This window comes from Lagenorhynchus albirostris, chromosome 14 (assembly GCF_949774975.1).
Source record: "Lagenorhynchus albirostris chromosome 14, mLagAlb1.1, whole genome shotgun sequence".
NCBI classification, from domain to species: Eukaryota; Metazoa; Chordata; class Mammalia; order Artiodactyla; family Delphinidae; genus Lagenorhynchus; species Lagenorhynchus albirostris.
In genome coordinates this window covers 64040043-64053426 of record NC_083108.1, presented here as the reverse complement: position 1 = coordinate 64053426, position 13384 = coordinate 64040043, and the positions used below count along the sequence as shown (strand labels likewise).

Below are 13384 nucleotides of genomic sequence, written 5' to 3'. Positions count from 1 at the left end.
TTTCCACCTTCTATTGCTTAGCTGAGACTTTCTTTCTTAAAAACATTTTATTGGAATATAGCAGATTTACACTGTTGTGTTAGTTTCTGCTGTTCAGCAAATTGAATCAGTTATACACATACATACATCACTCTTTTTAAGATTTTTCTCCTATGTATTGGCTGACACTCTGTATCTCTCTATTGACTTCAGTAGGTTCCGTCCTTATTTCTTGCATCATTTTTAACAAAATGAATGAATATCTTTGTGACATAATTCCAGCAGATCTGTGAGACACGCTCTGTTAACTTTCCCTTCCATACTGTTGAGATGTTCTGGTTTTCCATATGCCAAATGATTTCATTCTATCCTGGTGTGGCCAATATTATGTGATGAAACTATAGGTCTTTAAATCCTATGTTGGCATTTTGGTTTAATCAGACTCTCTGCCCTGTTGAGTCCAGGTGGTTAATTCCATCTACCTTTTGTGAACTGTGCTTTCCATGTCAGTTCATTTACACAAACTTGGACCTGCTCTTCGGAAATGTCCTACAAGGAGCTGCACAGCAGGCAGTCTGGGGACCAGGTTGTTTTCTGTCCCTCAGGTTCCAGGGCCTTGGTTGGCACCATCTGAAGCCACCAGGGGGCCTCAAGGACCAGGATTTGGGGAAGGTACCTGTGGCTTCTACTGTCCTGTGTGAAGATTCAAGAGCTGCTTCCTGCGTAACCCCTCCTAGTCCCAAAGCATTTGTGCCCCAAGAAATCATCTTCAAAAGTGCTACTAAATGGCCCAGGGCTCACGCTTGGGCCTCAGACTCACAGCACTTTGGTGACAGAGGCTGGAGGGGAATCTGAGGACCCTCCCAACTGAGGGGGATGAGAGGGAGTTGGGAGTGGGGGAGGGATGGATTGGGAGTTGGGACCAGCAGATACAAACTACTATATATAGGATGGATAGACAACAAGGTCCTACGGTATAGTACAGGGAACTGTTTTCAATATCCTATGACAAACCATAATGGAAAAGAATAAGAAAGAGAATGTATATATAAATGAATAAGTGAGTCACTTTGCTGTACAGCAGAGATTCACACAACATTGTAATCCAACTATACTTCAATAGAATTTTTTGTTTCTTTTTACTCTTTTTTTTAATTTTTAAAAATTCTTTAGTTGCGCCACGCGACATGCAGCACCTTAGTCCTCCGACCATGGATCAAACCCTCACCGCCTGCAGTGGAAGTGTGCAGCCTTAACCACTGGACCGCCACGGAAGTCCCTTCAAGAAATTTTTTTGTTTGGTTTTTTGGTTTGTTTGCGGTGCGCGGGCCTCTCACCGTTGTAGCCCCTTCCGTTGCGGAGCACAGGTTCCGGATGCGCAGGCTCAGCGGCCATGGCTCATGGGCCCAGCCGCTCCGTGGCATGTGGGATCCTCCCAGACCGGGGCAAAAACCCGTGTCCCCTGCATTGGCAGGCGGACTCAACCACTGTGCCACCTGGGAAGCCCTTCAATAAAATTTTTAAAAGAGAAGTATTTGAGGGGATACTGGTACGCAGCTCTGCCTTTAACTCTCAGAAAGCGGGGCAGTTGGATCTTTCAGCCGCCTGGGCTCAGGGCCTCTCCTTTGTCCCAAGAGCACAGAGGGGACCTTCTGGGATCCTCCCCCAGGAAGAACCATGACTCTCACACCAGGAGAGACAGGAAATCCCGGGCTGGATTCCTTTCCCACATCCTGTCATGGACTCGTTCTGTCCTCACACACCATGTGAAGGAGTTAAGTCTCCAATAATCTCTGCTGTGCAGGGATGCAGAAGAATCTGGAACAAACCATGTCAGAGGGGGTGAGCAGAGGGGGGGAGGAGGGGCAGGTGCAGGAAGCTGATCTGCATGGAGGCCCCTCCCTCCTCTGGGTGGAGGGGATAAGAGAGGTTTGGGGGAGCAGGCTGAGGGCTGGGGTCTCAGAAGGCAGCGTCTGGGGCGTCTCCACCATGGCCTGGGCTCTGCTCCTTGTCACCCTCCTCACTCAGGACACAGGTGAGGCCTCTAGGAAAGGGACCCCAGGGACATCTGGCTGATCCTTTGTGTCTTTGTCCCCAGGGTGACAGAACTGACTAGAGTGTGTTTCTCCTCTTTCCAGGATCCTGGGCCCAGTCTGGCCTGACTCAGCCTCCCTCAGTGTCCGGGAATCTGGGACAGACGGTCACCATCTCTTGTGCTGGAACCAGCAGTGACATAGGGAAATATAACTATGTCGGCTGGTACCAACAGCTCCCAGGCACGGCCCCCAAAACCCTGATTTATGATGTCAATAAACGGCCCTCAGGGATCCCTGATCGCTTCTCTGGCTCCAAGTCTGGCAACACGGCCTCCCTGACCATCTCTGGGCTCCAGGCTGAGGACGAGGCCGATTATTACTGTAGCTCAGCTAGAAGTGGTAACACTGTGCACAGTGGTCCAAGTTCATTGGGAAGTGAGACCAAATCCTGCCCTGGCTCACAGGCTCCCCGTTGCTGTGACTCTGCTGGTTGCTCATTTGCATCTGTGGTTGAAGCATTTACAGCTGAGAGGAGATCTGAGGACCCTGCAGAGGGATGAGGACAAAGGACAATGTGTGATTTTCCTGTTTGTTGTCCCTGCTCTTTGACCTGCATCTGAGTGGGCTGAACCAGGGAGGGTTGGGGACACACTCTGGGTCTCAGAATTGTCTCTGTCCTGGCATCGGTGAACCCTGTCCAGGGACAGCCCTACAGGAAGACAGTCTTCCAATACGATGGGCTCTTTGCAACATGGCTCCAGTATGGAGGGTGGGTTGGAGGGTATGTCTTCCCTTCCTCAGTGATATCAAGGTCACATGTTTCCATGAAGAGCCAATGCAGCTTCCAGGTGGAATCCCAGCACATCTAACACCTGTGAGAATTCATTGAAAAACAGGCGTGAGTGTCGTGGCTTCAATATTAAATTTTTCTTGAACCTGAAAGACAGTTTTCAAATGGAAACATTACTAAAATGTAAATTATGTGAATTCAGTAGTTTAAAAAAATTTGTTTTTTATGTTTTGTTTTGGTTTTGTGTTGTTTTCTGCGGCCATGTCACACAGCTTGTGGGATCTATGTTCCCTGACCAGGGATCGAAACTTCACCCTCTGCAATGTAAGTGCTGTGTCTCAACCTCTGGACCACCAGGGATATCCCAAATTCAATAGTTTAGATGAAAAAGTACGTTGGTTGGATTCCTCAGGACACATCATCCCCACAGTAACAAGTGAAGAGGAACATTTGATAACTGTGTTTTCATGCATCCAGGACTGGAGAGCAGCTCTTTCTTGGGGTCCTGGCTGCTGGCTCTCATGAAGTTGGAGTCATGTGTCAATCGGGCTGTTTTCAAGTGTCAATCGGTCCTCTATCTTTGGAAGGCTCGTCATATATGGCTCACTCTATGCCGGTCCTGGGCACGCTTTTCTTGTCTAAATCATCTTCCTGATAAACCTGATTATTTTTAACCCAACCAATTAGGCCCCTTATTTTCCAAGTCTATGTTAGTCTCAATGTGTGTATTCATTTGTCTTTATCACAGCATTTTACAAATGACCAGAATCTTTGGTCTTTCTATCTATATCATCAGAGCTCAAGTAGAGTGTAGACAATATTGACCAACTTCATTGCTAAGTTCTACTTTCATTGGGATTATAGCTGCTAATAAGTGTGCAGTGCGGGAATCAGTGTTTTTACTCTCCTGAAATAGCCTCTGTTATGATTTCTACCCTCCACCATTATTATGGAAACAGCCATTGCTCCTTTGCATCTGTCCTGCTATTTCTTTCTTCTTTTTTTCTGTTAAACATATAGCTGCATTTATAATCAGTGTTACATTTTTCAAAGCAAGACTTTTTCTTTTAATGAGAATGACCTGAATATGGCTTTCCACATGTTCAGAAGTCACATTCTACAAAGTAGACTGAGCTGTGATATCAAATATTCCCCTGAATATAGTAACCCTGAGCTTGCAGTTTAAACAATCCAGTGTGGGTACTTGTAGGCAGATGTGTGTGTTCGTGCCTAACAATCAGAGCAAAGGTCACCTTGTGTCCACACACGGACCCCTCCCCACTCCCGTCCTCACTGCAGGTACTAACAGCTCTGTCACTTAGCAAGATATGGATGGGTTTTCAAAAGAGCACGATGGGATACACACTGAATCTAGAGGATCATTGATTCCCTTCTGTCTGATGAGAAAACTCCTGGAGAAGTTTTGACCCAATATTTTAGGTGGGTTTGGAAATGTATGTTTGACTAAGAAAAAAGGTACTTTCTATCATAGATGATATTTTGATTCTCGGAATCTCAATGAAATGAAAATCTCGGGACACGAAGCAACAGACTCTAGTCAAGAGCATCGCTTGCCATTTTGTGCCCCGTCCAATGTGATGCCGAAACATTACTCCAGACAGCATGTGGGACCCTGCTCTGGACTGAAGGTGTGTCTTGTTTTTTATCCACATCCCGGAAGTGGGAACAGGAGCCCTTGCTCAGGTTTGGGGGCGGGGTGGACAGAGAGGAAATTTCCTAAGAGTTCACAGTGAATGAAGGGTCAAGGGATATCCAATGGGTTACATTTTCTGGAGCAGAGATGAAGAATCTCTGAAAATTCGATTAAATTTTTAAAAAATCTCCGTACTCTTTGCTGTTGTAATATGTTCAAGGCAGAATACGAGTCATGGGAAATCCAATAAGGATTCACCATCAAAAGTGGGTAGACAATAACTTTCCTGCAGGTGGTTTGCTTTGGTTATTTTCCCACTGCAAACGTATGGCATATTGAAAGGATAAACCAAGAAGGAAGCAGTGGACATTAGCCTGTGTTGTGGAGAAAGAAGATCTGGACTATTTGTGCATTTTCTCCTTAATGAGGACAAAACATGTGCTGACTGGCAGAGGACTCCCTCCTGCTATATGGGATCCCTCCTCATGGAGGCTGGGTGGCAGCCTGAGGCTCTTGTGGGAGCTCTGGCAGCTCTTAAAATCCACAAGGCAGAGGCTCCAGACCAGCTTCCTGGTGGGGGGGCGGCGAGCGTGGCCTCATCTGGGGTCCCTGCCTTGGGATCAAGGAGCCACAGAGAGAAACCAACAGGGGTGTAGACAGGAGCTCACACTGAAAGTCTGGAGAGCAGGAGTTCCGAGTGTGGACCTGATAATCCTCTCACTGGAGCTTGTTCCAAGGGTGGTGGGGAGTTTCTAGTGCTCCTGACTTACTGCTTCTCTGGGTGGTCCTGGGTGTCCAGGGAGGGGTGGAGTTTAGTGCAGACCCTGATTCCCATGATGACTTTTACCCCCCGGGTGCAGATGGCAGGAGACAGAGGGAAACCCTAGACCCTGGGTTTGCTGCTTGTTTTCTCAGATCGCCCTGAGTCGAGTGTCCCCAAGACCACAGGCAACTACTTTCGTCATTAAGAAGACCCACAAGACTCAGTAAGAGGTGTCCTGGTGGCTGTGATTTCCTTCAGTGAAGGGAGACCAAGCAAAATCAGCAAAGGGCTTGGTGGATGAGGTGAAATCTGAGGAAACGAGGATAAACTTCCAGGAAACCTTTTCCAAGGTCGGGCTTCATCACCACAGTTAAATGGTGACAACGTGCGTGAAGAATGGTCCCCCAGGGAGCCTCATCAGACCCACAAGACTCTTACTGGAGGCTGGTCTCCTAGGCATCCTGTGCCTGGCATCTACCGAAATTCCACATTCCCGCTGGGGAGCAGGTCAGGGCTTCAGAATAAACCATAAGGTTGCAGGAAAGTGGAGACTCAGGGGGTCATTCTTCTTGGGCAATAGCCTAAACCTTCCTGAAATCTAATCACAAGACACAAACCAAGGGCGAGTCTTGTGGGCAGGTCTATCTAAGGACACTAGTCTCAGGCTGTGGGGTAACTCTGATGTGCACAGATCCTACGTGTATTCCTGCGCCTGAGTGCAGGCCCTGGATCCAAGGGAAACCCAACATCTCACCGTCAGGTCCAGGCTATGTTCTATCGCAGGATGTGCTCTGTCTCTGTGAAGAAACACACACACAGCCCCACACAAATACAGACAGACACACACCCAGCGCCATCACTCCTGGGTCCCCTCCACAGTACCCAGGAAAGAAGCAGGAATCTGTTCTGTGGGGACCTGGAGCTCCTTCTGCATCACCCCCAGGGCCCTGTGCCCAGAGGCAGGAGCATAAACCCTGGGATGCTAAGGACAATTACGCCAATTGTCAACTTTCCTCATAATCAGGAACTAGACATTTCAGATACTGAGAAAGTGACAATCTTGGGAAACACCAGTCAGCCCTGATTCTCTGTCTAGAAAACACAATGGGTCCAGCATCTGGACACAGGTGTCTGACCTCAGGGAGGCGCCAGCTCTGGGGTGAGGACCTCCCGCTGAGGACAGAGGAGAATCCTCACTTGCACCATGTGGCAGACAGACCTGCCTGAGGAGAAGTCCCTGCAGCTGGGCCCTGAGGCCGACTCTGACCCAGTCCCCCCTCCCAGCCCTGCACACCCTGGCATCTTCCTTCATTTTCCATTAGGTCTCCCTCCATCCTGATGGAACTAAAATCCTTCTTACATTATTCGTTTTCAAAGCGTTTTGAGAATTCAGATTCATCTCATGGGCCCATATTTCTCATCCGCGTACGTATGGGGGTGGAGTCATTTATTGTGTGAGGTTCCCCTGCCCTGAGCTGAGATCTCCTCAAGGTCACTGTCCCTGAGACAAGGTCATGCTGAGACAAGATTAGAGACCCTGCAGGGGCCCTTCTGAGCCACGTGGGGAGGAAGGTGACAATTCTGTCCTGATGGGGCTGCAGGACAAAGGCTGAGCCCATGGAGGGGATGAGGAGGGACAGAGTCACTGGTGCTGGGCTGGGAGGAGGAGGAGGAGGAACAAGTTGGGGGGGTCAGAGCTGGGGGCTCAGCCCCACTCAGCTGCCTCCCTGGGGCTTGGTCATCCCCATCTAAGGCCACCAGGAGGCAGCAAGGGCCTGGGTTTGGGGGGGTCCTGGTCTGGTTTCCTGACCTGTATGAAGCCCCCAGGTGCTGCCTCCTGAGCCCCTAAAGGAGAGTGTGGGGTCAGCGTCCTCAATCTGCTCTGCTTCATAAGCCCTTTGCTAGGAAGGCCAATAAAGGTCCCAGGGCCCCTCCTCCGAGCCCTGCAGAGGCAGGGGACGGGGGGCAGGGGCCCCGTCCTGCTGAGGGGACAGGTGAGGGAGGGGGATGCACACCCCCAGCTCCCCTGTGGTGCCGGGAGGAGACGGGATGGAATCTCTAAGTCACCCCAGCCCCTCGGGCCCCTGTCCTCACCTTCCACCCGCAAAACCCAAAGAGTGGTTATCGGGATTATTGGCCAACAACATCTTGACTCAAATAGTGCATGACAGGGACATCCCAGGATGGCCCCATTTCCTGGGCCCTGTAATGGTCAGTGTCCTGACTAAGGACAACGTGTCACAGAGTTTTCATCCTCTCAGATGAGCCCTGCTGTCCATGGATGCCTCCAGAGCCAGGTCAGAGGGGTGAGGAGAGAGTGAGCAAGGGCAGGTGCAGGAAGCTGATTTGCATGGAGGCCCCTCCCTCCTCTGAGGGGGAGGGGATAAGAGAGGTCTGGGGGTGCAGGCCAAGAGCTGGGGGCTCAGAAGGCAGCGTCTGCGGTGTCTCCACTATGGCTTTGGCTCTGCTCCTTGTCACCCTCCTCACTCAGGACACAGGTGAGGCCTCCAGGGAAGGGACCCCAGGGACATCTGACTGATCCTTTGTGTCTTTGTCCTCAGGGTGACAGAACTGACCAGAGTGTGTTTCTCCTCTTTCCAGGGTCCTGGGCCCAGTCTGTCCCGACTCAGCCTCCCTCAGTGTCCGGGAATCTGGGACAGACGGTCACCATCTCTTGTACTGGAACCAGCAGTTATGTCAGCTGGTACCAACAGCTCCCAGGCATGGCCCCCAAAACCCTGATTTATAATAACAATAATCGGCCTTCAGGGATCCCTGATCGCTTCTCTGGCTCCAAGTCTGGGAACACGGCCTCCCTGACCATCTCTGGGCTCCAGGCTGAGGACGAGGCTGACTATTACTGTAGCTCATATACAAGTAGTAGCACTTTGCACAGTGGTCCAATTTCATGGGGAAGTGAGACCAAAACGTCCCTGAGCTCACAGGCTCCCTATTGCTCTGGAGATGCTTCTCCTCCCTGAGCTGCCAGCCTCATGCAGCTCGGCTGTGAGAGGTCAGTGGTCTCTGAGCTCCTCCCTCTGCCTACAGTGGAGGCGGTGGGAAATATGATCTTGGGGTTATTGTCTTGGGATGGTAAGCACTTCCTCATCCTGTGTGATGTGCCACTCTTGCCAGCTCTTCCACAGCAGTGTGATGGTTAATTTTATGTGTCTATTTGCCTGAGGTAAGAGATGCCCATACTGTGGTTAAAACATTATTTCTTGGTGTCTGTGAGGATGTCTCAGGAGGAGGATATTGGCATATGAGTCCACAGACTGAGTAGAGAAGATCACTGGTGTGGTGCAGTGGGCACTGTCCTTGAGTTGAGGGCCTGAATAGAACAGAAAGGGAGAGGAAGGGGACGTTTGCTCTCTCCTCGTCATCAGAGGCATCACCTTCTCCTGACCCTGGCCATTGGCACTGCTGCTTCTTCAGCTTTCAATCTCCGACCAGGACTTACGTCCTCGACCCCGATTCACAGGCCTCTGGACTCAGACTGAATTATATCACTGGCTTTCCTGGTCCCTCAGCTTGCTGTTAGATTGTGAGACACCTTCAACTTCCATTATGGTGTGAATCAATTCCTATAATAAATTATATATATATTTTCCTGTTTCTCTGGAGCCATGTGACTAATCCCGATTTTGGTACCCGGAGTGCTTCGAGAACAATAGAATTTTAAGGATGATTTTTCTCAACTGATTCTGAGGTTTCTGGAATTGGCTGTCTAATGTGGTTCTACTGAATGGTGCTAGTAGCTATTTCCATTAGTACAGAGAGCACAGCTAGTGTATGTCATGAACTGTTCATTGGAATGAGAAAAATCCTTGGATTCTTCTAAGCAACCACTTGTAAGAATCGAGGAGCTGATGACCCTGTATATGATATTTTGGAACGTTCTGGGAACCCTACAAAATATCATGACGTTGGTATCTGCTCGGAATGTTGCTGGATAGAGTAGGGAGAGAAAACGATGAGCTTAGTGATTCAAGATCCCATCCCAAGTGCTGCACAAGTGACATGCGAGCTTTCCGGAGTGCCCTGGAGGAGAGCCTCATCTCGTGCAGCACCTGGACTGAAATAGCTGAAAAGCCAACCCAGACCCTCCTCCTTCAATTGGCTACATTCCAGCAAAGTTGAGTCCCAGCCTTGTAGTGAAGAAGGTGGTTGGGAAAGAACCGGATCCTGCAGCTTGGGTGGGGATGTGTGGGAGGACCTGAGGGACCTGGGGACATTGAGCCCCTCAATTCTCATGTGTCTTCTTTGCCTGTGGAAGGCGCCTCTCACCCCCAGCGGTACAGGTCTTTCCACATCTGTCTGGGGCAATTGACCCTGCATTGCCCAAGGAAAAGGTCACGGCTGCCCTGAGGAAGCTGCCACGTGAGGCTGTGCTGATTCTCCTCAGGACCCCCCGCCCCCATTGCCCCTCTTTGCTTCTGGACCAACAATTAGACTCGGGTCCCCGCAGTCTCCTAAGATGAGAATAGAGTGTGAGCCTCGACAGGGGCACTGCACTCCAAGAACTGCTTGGTTCTCCTAATTCACACAGACAGAAATCCCCAGAACACGTTGGGAAGGGATTCGAGGGTGAGGGGCAGTGGTGGGAGAAATATCAAGCTGGGCAGCTGGATTTGTGATCTGGGCTCACTCCACAGAGACTCTGCGTTTCATGTTCCCTGCAGCTCGGGGAGGGAGAAAGAGCCTCAGCACTTTGCAGGTTGGCTGGTGGAAGCAAAATCCAAGATGGCCTCTAGTGAGTGAACTAGAGAAGCCAGACCTGCCTGGAGACAAAGGGATTCAAAAGGTAATGAGATTGGAGCATCCTTGAATGGCTCTGTGCTCACTCTTCTCCAAGCCAGAACTTAGAGTGGGAACTGCAGCCCCTCAGCTGCAAATCCTAAACGCAACGGGAGGAGCTGGATCCTGGTTGGCCGGGGCCAAGGGGTGGGCCTCCCCTACCAAGGGCAAGGCTACCATCATGGCCAGTGGAGTCAAGCAGCAACAAGAAGAGTCTGATGTGTGCAGATCTCTGTCATTGGCTTGTTAATCGTGGTATTTCTGGAACTGAAAAAGGTAGAAGCCTGCTAAATTCCTACTTGGTCAAAAAAAATTCTAGGTCAAGTGAAAAAATTATAAAAATGTTTTCAAATTATAAAAATTCCCCCAAATGCTCATTTTAGGCCCACTGAGAAGACTCTCGGGACTCAGTAGGGAGTCAACCTCATGGCTGTGATTTCCTTCAGTGAGAGGAGACAAAGGAAAATCAGCAAAGGGCAATGGTGGATGAGGTCAAGTCCGAGGACACCAGGAGAATCTCCCGGACGCCTTTCCGAGGGACGGGCTTCATCTCCAGCGTCAAATGGTGACAATGTGTGTGAAGAATTGCATCACAGGGAAACTCATCAGACCAACAAGGCCCTTACCAGAGGCTGGTTTCCTAGGCATCTCCTGTCTGGCATCTGCGGACCTTCTAGACCCTTGAGGGTTTTAGCAAAGCGTTTTTAAAGGCCAGGAGAGAGGTGGTCACAGGGTACATGATCAGCGTGTGCACAGTTCTCTGATTGGCTGATGGTGAAGCAGCACGGTGGAGTCACAGGGCTTAACATTATCCGTCCTTAGGCTCCTGGGGGCTGGGGCTATGTGCTCATGGTCACCAAGTAGTTCTTCCATCTGGTGGGCATTGCGGGGATTTCACATCTGCAAAACAACTCAGGAAATTTGCATCAAATACTATTATCCAGGTACTTCAGAGAAGAGCTAAAGCAGAGGATATTGGGGATGGCCTGTCCCTGGAAGTCTCCATAGGGGTCTTGTTCGGTTACACACACACACACACACACACACACACACACACACACAGCACCATCACTCCTGGGTCCCCGCGCCCCTTTGTACCCGGGAAGGATGCGGGGGTCTGCTCTGTGAGGACCGGGTACTCCATCTGCATCACCCGCGTGGCCCTGTGCCCAGAGGCAGGAGCATAAACCCTGGGATGCAGAGGGAAATTATACCAACTGTCAGCTTTCCTCATAATCAGGAACTAGACATTTCAGATACGGAGACAGTGATAATCTTGGGAAAGACCAGTCAGTCCGCCCTGATTCTCTGTCTAGAAAACACACAAAACACACTGGGTCCAGCGTCTCTGTAGACAGAGGGGCCTGACCTCAGCGAGACACCAGCTCTGGGGTGAGGACCTCCCGCTGAGGACAGAGGAGAATCCTCACTTGCACCATGTGGCAGATAGACCTGCCTGAGGAGAGGTCCCTGCGGCTGGGCCCTGAGCTGAACTCTGACCCAGCCCCTCCTCCCAGCCCCTTAAACCCTGGCATCTTCCCATATTTCCATTAGGGCTCCCTCCATCCTGGCGGGCTCTAACTCCTTCTTACATTATTCCTTTTTTCGAACGCTTTTGAGAATTCAGCTTCATCTCATGGGCCCATATTTCCCATCAGTGTACCTAAGGGAGTGGAGACATTTATCGTGTACTTCCTCTACCTTGATGTGAGATCTCCTCAAGGTCATTGTCCCTGAGACAAGGTCATGCTGAGACAAGATTAGAGACCCTGCAGGGGTGGGTCTGAGTCACCTGGGGAGGCAGGTGACAATTCCATCCTGATGAGGCTGCAGGACAAAGGGCAGGGGCAGGGAGGGGATGAGGAGGGACAGGGTGGCTGGGAGGAGGAGGAGGAGGAACAAGTGGGGGTCCCATGGCCCCTCCTCCGAGCCCTGCAGAGGCAGGGGACGGGGGACAGGGGCCCCGTCCTGCTGACGGGACAGGTGAGGGAGGGGGATGCACACCTCCAGCTCCCCTGTGGTGCCGGGAGGAGACGGGATGGAATCTCTAAGTCACCCCAGCCCCTCGGGCCCCTGTCCTCACCTTCCACCCGCAAAACCCAAAGAGTGGTTATCGAGATTTTTGGCCAACGACATCTTGACTCAAATAGTGCATGACAGGGACATCCCAGGGTGGCCCCATTTTCTGGGCCCTGTAATGGTCAGTGTTCTGACTAAGCACAACGTTGCACAGATTTTTCATCTTCTCAGAAGAGTCCTGCTGTACAGGGACACAGAGACTCTAGGGTCCAGGGCCAGTCTAGGACCTGGGGTGGGGGGCTGGGTGTCAACGACCTGCTCGTGGATTCGATGTGCAGATGCTTCAGAACAAAGAGGTGGGGGTGGGGATGGGACAAGGCTGCAGCTGGGGCTCCCCACAGCCACCCAGCAAACAGCAGGTGTTTCCCCTGGTGGGCCTGTCTCTTTCCCAAACATAGAGACCTTGGAGATAGACATCCAGCAGAGGGCGCTGCAGAATGTCCCCTGCACTGTGGTTCCCAGAGACACAGTCCTGTCCCAGCAGAGACCCTGAAGGTCCAGGAGCTCATTGCCTGAGGGACTTCAGCTGGTCTTTCTCTCCCTGCAAACCAGCTACAAACAATTCATGCTCCTGTATATACATGTCATCTATGTGTCAAAACGTTTAAATCCCTGAGCTATATTCTCCCCCCAGGGAGTGTCCAGGGCCAGGGCAGAGGGGTGAGGAGCATCAGGTGCAGGAAGCTGATCTGCATGGAGGCCCCTCCCTCCTCTGGGGGGAGGGGATAAGAGAGGTCTGGGGGAGCAGGCCCAGGGCTGGGGGCTCAGAAGGCAGTGTCTGGGGCGTCTCCACCATGGCCTGGGCTCTGCTCCTTTTCACCCTCCTCACTCAGGACACAGGTGAGGCCTCCAGGGAAGGGACCCCAGGGACATCTGGCTGATCCTTTGTGTCTTTGTTTCAAGGTGACCTGGGCCCCAGAACAGGATTTACCAGAGTGTGTTTCTCCCCTTTCCAGGGCATTGGGCCCAGTCTGGCCTGACTCAGCCTCCCTCATTGTCCGGGAATCCGGGACAGACGGTCACCATCTCCTGTTGCTGGAACCAGCAATGACATCGGGAAATATAACGCTGTTGGCTGGTACCAACTGCGCCCAGGCACGGCCTCCAAAACCCTGATTTATGAGGTGAATAAAGGGCCCTCAGGGATCCATGATCGCTTCTCTGGATCCAAGTCTGCGAAAACGGCCTCCCTGACCATCCCTGAGCTCCAGGCTGAGGACAAGGCTGATTATTACTGCACCTCATATAGAAGTAGGAGCGCTGTGCACAGTGGTCCCAGTTCATAG

The 13384-nt window shown here is 51.2% G+C and overlaps 1 pseudogene and 1 gene segment (V, D, J or C); both read left to right on the top strand.

Moving 5' to 3' along the window:
* The first annotated feature begins 1942 nt into the window (after positions 1 to 1942).
* LOC132532232 (immunoglobulin lambda variable 2-18-like) lies at positions 1943 to 12591 on the top strand. The segment is given in 3 exon segments: positions 1943 to 2014; positions 2118 to 2450; positions 12497 to 12591. Coding segments are annotated over 3 exon segments (474 nt in total).
* A 301-nt stretch (positions 12592 to 12892) lies between these two features.
* LOC132532231 (immunoglobulin lambda variable 2-23-like) lies at positions 12893 to 13384 on the top strand (annotated as a pseudogene).